Raw genomic sequence first — 8,262 nt, 5'->3', positions numbered from 1 at the left:
TTTGTTGGTTAGTATAAAATTCGACAAACGTGTTGCCATGGTAACTAGTTAGAGGAATTACGTTGACATTCTTTCAAAATTTGTCCTCTACAGTTTCAAAAACACCTGATACACATATAGATTACATATAGATACACAATCTCATCGTTTTTTTTTTTTTGGGTTTCTACAAACGGTGTCGTAATCATGGTAATGGTTATTTGGTTACTAAAAATAAACGTCCCATTTCTTTCAAAAACACAACTCTTCTTTCAGTTTTAGAATTAATGTTAATAATGTTAATACATTTAATAAGAATTTCACTAATTTTTAATTTTTTTGACTTTTTAGGTACATTTGAAGACTCTTCAGGGATGTGTCACAACACGAGCTTTAATCCAGTGGATGAATATACTATTATATATTTAGAGAAAAAACAAAATGGCGACCTCGTAAATATGTATTTGAATGATCCCATCTCTTATTTGGACGAACTTACTATCTGTGGAGAGGAGAGTCCAAGGCTAGCAGAAGGTGATTGTACAATTTTGTTTGTAATTTGAGATCATACTACGGGAGCCATGCATGACTGGTGTAAAAATATCAACATGACTATAATAAATAATATTTTCAGATGCTTTTCCAACTAATATATCAGGGTGTGTCTGTATGATTATATTCTGTTTTACAACTTCCTATGTAAATTGAAAAACAAAAGAAAACAACAAATCCTTTCGCATTAGTAATTGACTTTTACTGTATTTTTTTTTTGTTTTAACACGTTTAGGTTTTCAATGTATACATGTAATTTAGCGATATTGAACATTTGAATCATTTAAACTAGTTGAATATGTATGTCTGGATAACGATGAAAGTGAAATTATCCATATTCACAAATCTTCCAACATTCAACAAACTGGTCATTTTGCAAGAGTTATCTGCCTTTTATGAAAAGAAGAAATTATTTTTGTCTTTGAAATTATACCCCCTACCTAATAATGTAGGGGGTAGGCCCTATATTTTTTTCTTAAAAGAAAAATATTACAGTACTCAGGTTAGCTCGCACTTTCAGTGAGGATGGCATTCTCGGCGCAACGTAATGGCGAATACTAGTAGATTCTCACTGGTTAAGAAATTAATAACATCAGGAACTTTAAATTGTTGTTGACAACGATGAGACGACTTATGCCCCACCTCTGTGCCGTGAGAGAACTTTTAATTGGCTATTTACTACACCAGTTGACATTCGGCCGAATTTCTATCCTATGTATATTTCAACAGTGAAGCAAAGCTCAAAGCTATGTAAATTTCAGAAGCTAATTACCGGTAGGAAACATCGAGAATGCCACTCCTTACTGAAAGTCCAAACTAAACTGGAAATGGTCCTAAATAACGTCAGGTGCCTGTGCTCTGCTCATAGACTTCAATGTAAAATTCAAGGTGCAATGGATTGAACAATGATAAAAATTCCTTGTAGATTCCTTTGGTAGAAAATTTTTATTTAATATCGCCTTTAAACGGCACCATTATTGAAAATATTGCAGCATCATTTATTCATTTATTTGGGTACAAACTATGGTCATTTTACCTCTTGAATACCCCACTCCCATGATTCTATTTTTACTTCCCCAACTGATTCATTTAATTCTCTTCTACCCGTGCGTACTAAGGTTAATATCTACTTCTCATAAGTCATTCATTATCCCTTTGTTCGAATTTATTTTTTCAGGTCAACCAGTGCCTGATTATTTTGACGAAGTTTGTCCTTTTTTCGGAAATGAATGCATCCGGTATAACGAGCCTACAACAAAAGTCACAGAGGCCCCTACCACGCCGAGTCCGGAACCGGAAACTTCACCAGTAACACCCAAACCAACGACGGAGAAGGGAGTCCTTTACTGTGAGTGGCCTAATGACACTATTTATACTTAATTAAAAATGTCAGATAAATCAACTGAAATTCATCGTGAGTTTGACAGTCTTATGTTAAAGAATGTTGTTCCATCATTAATTAATGGTAAAAAATATGTACATGTAGTCGATTCCATTTCAAAAAGTAATCAAGTACATGTAAATCAAGATTATCATTTGATAAACAGTTTTGACCACATTTTTTTTTATAAATCGTATTCTTTCCTTTTTTCAGCTGTCAAGCCTCAGGTGAAAGATGGTGGAAACGGAGCCGGTAGATTAGCAAACTCCTTGACATCAATAGTAGCCTTAACAACCATTTTAGTCTCTCTGTTAGTTTGAATATTGAGAATGTAGTGTTTATCAAATTAATTATTTCAATCATGACACAATTCACCATGCTAGAGGAAAGGTTCAGGAAATTAAAATGTATTTTACTCAGTTGTCAATGAGATCCAAGACTCCTAGCTGTCATTCCAAATATATACATCATAGTACATGTGCTATAATGAGCAGGGCGATCGTGGCGCCTCTCAGCATGTAAGCAATTGAGCCTGAATAAAGCTCCGTTTTTTCTATTGAACACGACTTCCATCAGAACTACCTCTGCGTCTTGTTGTGCGATAGGTTTCTTGTTTAAAAATGAAAGTCTTCCCTGATGTTTAATTGAACTTTACATGGGCAACGGGAGATAACTCTCATTACAGTCAAACATTTTATGAAAATGAAGTTTGTCAGATTACGATTAAAATCCATTTTGATACACCACATTGGTACGTACTTAGTTCATATTACCTTTATACTGCACGAATGCACCAAAATGTTACATAAACGCAATTTGTTAAAAGAATTGCAATTAAAATTATTTTAAGAAAAAATGCCATTTGGGCCCTGTCTGTAGATTTAAGGACATACGCAAGGTACCTTACCTACTGATAATTTTTCAAGATATTCTAAATTTAAACTTATGATACCATTACATGTTTCTAGACAGAAAATCAGCATGCGTTACCAGGGGTTTTGAAAAGGTATCAAATTGTGAAAAAATTTGCATTATTCAAAGAAAAATGTACAAAAATTACAAAACATAAATTACAGATTTTTTTTCATCAAAAATTGTTTTAGAAGAGTTGTACAAATCCACATATAGACAATAAAAATACTGCACACAGGTCCTTCATTTAATGGAACTCTTCAACTCCAGGGAAGAATCCAATGAAGTTCTAACTACATTGCGTATGACCTTAAGATCATAAAAAAAGAGTTTCTTTCCCCCCTCTTTATCATGTATTTTTTATGGCAGCCTCTATGTACACGTATAAACTGTTGTGTTTGGTAAGGTGTGCTTTTGTTATGAAGTGTTTTACAATTAATTTATATTTTAGCTTTTTAATCAACAAATTCTCGCCATTCCATTTCTCAAAGTACGGTGCTCGTATTTTGTAGATCTCTGGGAGTTTTTCTTCAGTAGCCCTATTCCCCTTCCATTTCTACAATTTAAGAATTGAGTTTAACTGCACATTCATCACATATCTGATCATATGTAATCATTCTTTACTCGAGTATAATCGAAACGTCTCGGGCTATTCAACAAGCGGAAAAACAGCCCCGAATGTTTTACGAAGGCATCTATGACACAACCTTTTTCACAAACTGTAATTAAAATGTAGGACGGCCTCTCATCTGAAGAGCTAGTCTAGATCAATACAACATCACTTAGAATATACTTCAGAGGGGACAATCAACTGTATTTATTGAAAAACTAAAAGAAAGAAATTTCATTTTTTATTAAATTTCAACATCCGGTGACTTTATTATATAAATTCGCAATCGCACAGGAAAGATATTTAATCATTTTATTAATACGATTTTGTGAGTCCTCCCAATATTTTCCCTTTGAATTGTGAACTACTGTCTGAAGCGACGAACATTTAACAAGTTTCTGCTTTGAAAAATTATATTAACAGAACGTTGTAACCAAAACCTAAATGAAAAGAAGTAGGGTGCGTATCAGTCGAAGATTGCCGATTGAGACATTCTCGTTGTTTTTCTAACCTTGTCGAAAAGTCTCGAAAAGAAGAGATTATACAAGTTTATTAAGGGAGAGTTTGAATTGCGTATGCTTAATCAAGCCCAAAGACTTTAGTCAAAAGGTCGGATCTTTGTGTTTCTTACAGAATAGAACATGTCTAAAATACTAAAGCTAGTATACATTAATATGAATCTCTTAGCAATAAAGCAATCTTTCGCCTTGGAATAGGAAATTGTTTTTCCTTCACAAATTATCTGCAAGGTAGTTAGAATGATTTGCATACATGCATGTATCTTGATTTATTTTTCATGTGTTCATTATAACGTAATCAAACTGAGCATTTTGTATGTTTTTTCTGGGTATGCAATGTGTATATTTTTTAAATATTGGAGAGAGATTTTCTTCTTCTTTTTTTGTTTTAAACCGTGTATTTTTTCCGTTGAGATTCTGTTTAGACTTATGTTTTATGTATAGTTTGCTCAAATAATATAGCAGTCATAATCGTGATTAATAAATAAGACAATTTTTTTTTATATCGGAAGAATAATACAGAGAGAACTGGATCATAATACCGGTAACTGGTAATCCAAGTAATTTAGCAAAGTATTTTTTATTCGTATAAGTAAAAAATTAAATAGCAATTTTATCAAACTTTTATATACAGGTATACTTATATACAGGTATACTTATATACAGGTATTCTAGAGATATTTCTTTTATACTGTCCGACATTTTAAATACATTTTCATTTGCATCCCGAAAGATATTTTATATGAATGTAAGCTTTCTTTAAACAATGAGAGCACTTTTATGCATTTAAATCATTGAAAACAAAAGTTGTATTGTATTCAACAAAGAGCAATAGTGCTAATTATAATTAGATTTTTATAGAAATTATCCAGTTAAAGTTTTATCTTTTATCTATTGTGTTTTTCAATTTCAATATTTGTACATATTCCAGATTCGATATCTTTTTGCCGTACAATGTGTGGGTATTTGCTTGAATGTATGTACTTTGCTATATTTGCTGACGTTTGATGTACATGTGTATGTTTTGTATATCAAAATAAAACATGCTCGCTAAAGTAGCAATTTGTTATATTTCGGACATTAATTCCCTTAATTAATATTTTCCAGAAAATGATGCTTTAGGCATTGACAGCATAAACGTTACCCCAAATAATGTCAAGAATGGGACAGAAAATAGATCATCAGATTGCTTGAATAAAACTGTTCATATCACAGACACTTGTTTCGATAATAAAATTTTAACCCGTACAATAATAATAACACAAGGTATCCGAATTACACGGATTTGATCCTCCTCAGAAACTCTCCCATTAACACTATAACAGGAAATGCATGGGCGAACTGTTTACTACAATTGTTGCCGTGGAGTTAGATACCTTGTTTTATTATTATACTGTAGGTTGAAATTTATTAATTGTACAAAAATTAGCATTTAAAATTATGACTTTTCAACTATATACACAACCATTCCCCACGATAAATTACAGTATTAGTCCAGGCTTTTTGATATCATTGACAGCTGCTTTTTCAATAAAAATGGAACTCGCATACATTTATTAAATTACCTTGCCATTGGTCATTTGCGAAATTATTTTGTTAAAAATCATTCTGAATGTATACACAAGTACTCTGAAGTTGATATAAAAAATGCTTGAGTATATATCGATAAAGTGAAGGATCGCTACGTAAAAGTTAGCAGCAAAAAGGCAAAATGTAATTATATTTGTCAACAAGAAGTCGCAAGTTCTGTTGGAACAACGATATATATTATTACCCATCTCAGACGGCATCGCAACATTGACCTGTTTGCTACTGTGAAACTTGGAGGCAATTCCGGTTGGTAAAATGGCGCGTCGAAAAAAAGTCATGGAATGTAATCCCATAATAAGATATCAATCAGAATTTTTTAAGTCATAGTTTATTTTAACTCAAAGCAATTTGGTAAAATATTTTATCTGCCATTACTTCCACGAATACGACGTCAAGTGAAGTATCAACACAGACAAACGGGTCAATGTGAATGTCGTTTGTGGCTTCAGAACGAGTCCGAGTATTTAGCACCATAGGCAACATATTTACATGCACAAGGGCTTGTCTGAATCCTGACTAAGTGGATCGATGCCTTGATTTTTCTGAAGAAAAATATGGGCAAATAACATTAATCTTTCATACATTTGTCCATTCAAAGCATAAAAAAAACAAGGATTTAAATGATTTAAATGTTTTATTTTTGTAAATTTATGCTGTAATCAAAAAATACTATCACCTCTTTTAAAAAAAAAACATGCAAAAAGTAGTGTTTTCTCATTTGTCTGTATCGGCAATATGTATCGCATATCGCACCTCTGTATTGCAATATGTATCGTATCGAAAAATTTCTTTCAATACCCAGCCCTAATATCTATACGTGGTTTTTGGAGACCACACCTTCCAACAATCTTTTAGAATTCCCATTGGTTCTAATTGCAACCCGTTATTAGCAGACCTATTTTTGTCTTTATATAAACAGAATTTGGCCACAATCTTACACGTGAAAAGAAAAGAAAAAACACTTGCTTTGTCCTTCAACTCGACAGTTAGATATATCGACGACGTATCGTTAATTAACAATAGTTATTTCCATTCTTATGTCGATACAATATATCCCAGTGAGCTTGAAATAAAAGATACCAAAGTGTCTGGTACATCTGTTTATATTTAGATATTCTACTTGAGAAAGACGTTAATGGTAATCAAATAACCAAGCTTTATGACAAACGAGATGACTTTAATATCTCTCAGTTGATTCGATACGCAAGAACATGCTCTACTTATGAACGAATATTAAAACGAGGTTAATTTTTGACAAACAAGTTGCTAAAAGAAGAATATCAGCTGTCTCGTATAAAAGTCATCATTTCGTAAGTCGTATGGTCGATACAATGACCTTGTCATCAAATATAATTTATCATTAGGTCAATAATTGCTGACTGACGTTTTTCATACTTATTGTTAAGTCATTATATAAACACTAAATTGTCGAAGGATTTTCCTGATATTTCCCGATCATGACAAGGAGCACATGGCGGGTGTGACTGGTCAGCAGGGGATGCTCACTTCTCCATGGCACCTGGTGCTACTTCTCATGTTTTGGAGGTCCTAGTTTGATACGCTTCTATTTTGTATTGTTTTCTGCTCTTTTGAGCTTGAATACTGTTCGTTATTATCATGCATTTCAAAACCGAAACAAGTTCCTGTAATTCATACCCGAGATGTAGGAAAAATTTTGCACCCAAGTATGTTTGTCGAAAAATGGACTCTAAAGGCCTATGGATCAAGTTTTGAAAAAGTTTATAATAGAAAACTTTGACACTTTGAAAAATGTTATCGAAAACTTTGACACTTTGAAAAACTTTATCGAAAACTTTGACACTTTCAAAAACTTTATCGAAAACTTTGACACTTTGAAAAACTTTATCGAAAACTTTGACACTTTGAAAAACTTTATCAAAAACTTTGACACTTTGAAAAACTTTATCGAAAACTTTGACACTTTGAAAAACTTTATCAAAAACTTTGACACTTTGAAAAACTTTATCGAAAACTTTGACACTTTGAAAAACTTTATCGAAAACTTTGACACTTTGAAAAACTTTATCAAAAACTTTGACACTTTGAAAAACTTTATCGAAAACTTTGACACTTTGAAAAACTTTATCGAAAACTTTGACACTTTGAAAAACTTTTTTTATCGAAAACTTTGACACTTTGAAAAACTTTATCAAAAACTTTGACACTTTGATTTACTATAGTTATTTGTAGTAAACTATATATAGTTAACTATATTATTTTTTGTTAGGTATAAAAAAAATCACGTGAGGGCGGGACGTGAAGCGATTGACATAGAAGCGGGGCTTGTAGCACGTGGATTAGCGTCCAACCAAGAGCATGTCAATATAAGGAACAACTGTCAGATTTTTCGATTTTATGACGATGATCAATCGATTGGCTTGCGTGATAATTTTATGCATAAACGCCTTCGGCGTTTTATGCAAATTATCACGCAAGCCACTCGATTTATCACAACATGAAATCTAAAAATTAGACAGTTATTCCTTAAATGAAACAGGTCAGCTAATAAAGGAGCACGATTAGTGTCCATATGATTTTCAACAGTTTGTTGGAAAACCTGGTATTCTAAGACTACATAAGTAATGTTAAGGAGAAACTCCAGCAACCTTTTAATATCAACTTCAGAGTACTCAAATTGTGTGTACAATCAAAGTGGTTTTAACGGAGTACTTTTGCTGATGACCAATAACAAGATGCGA

At 32.4% G+C, this 8,262-nt stretch overlaps 1 protein-coding gene across 1 annotated transcript; it reads left to right on the top strand.

Moving 5' to 3' along the window:
- The first annotated feature begins 302 nt into the window (after positions 1-302).
- LOC134280994 (uncharacterized) lies at positions 303-5,010 on the top strand. Its single transcript, XM_062763448.1, has 3 exons — positions 303-513; positions 1,709-1,879; positions 2,126-5,010. Exons 1-3 carry the CDS (start codon positions 354-356, stop codon positions 2,230-2,232), a joined length of 438 nt encoding a protein of 145 aa, XP_062619432.1. The 5' UTR covers positions 303-353; the 3' UTR covers positions 2,233-5,010.
- Positions 5,011-8,262: the final 3,252 nt, after the last annotated feature.

The sequence above is a fragment of the Saccostrea cucullata genome, unplaced genomic scaffold, assembly GCF_032062105.1.
Source record: "Saccostrea cucullata isolate Sc308-1 unplaced genomic scaffold, CSIRO_AGI_Scuc_v1 ctg5590, whole genome shotgun sequence".
NCBI classification, from domain to species: Eukaryota; Metazoa; Mollusca; class Bivalvia; order Ostreida; family Ostreidae; genus Saccostrea; species Saccostrea cuccullata.
Note: the sequence above shows the minus strand (reverse complement) of the source record. Positions and strands in the feature narration are given on the sequence as shown.

What these genes read in the sequence shown, in the direction of transcription:
- LOC134280994 (XM_062763448.1), top strand. Translation starts at nt 354, where the DNA reads ATGTGTCACAACACGAGCTTTAATCCAGTGGATGAATATACTATTATA. An exon ending in GAGTCCAAGGCTAGCAGAAG is followed by an intron (nt 514 to 1,708) that starts GTGATTGTACAA and finishes TTATTTTTTCAG; the next exon opens with GTCAACCAGTGCCTGATTAT. An exon ending in GGAGAAGGGAGTCCTTTACT is followed by an intron (nt 1,880 to 2,125) that starts GTGAGTGGCCTA and finishes TCCTTTTTTCAG; the next exon opens with CTGTCAAGCCTCAGGTGAAA.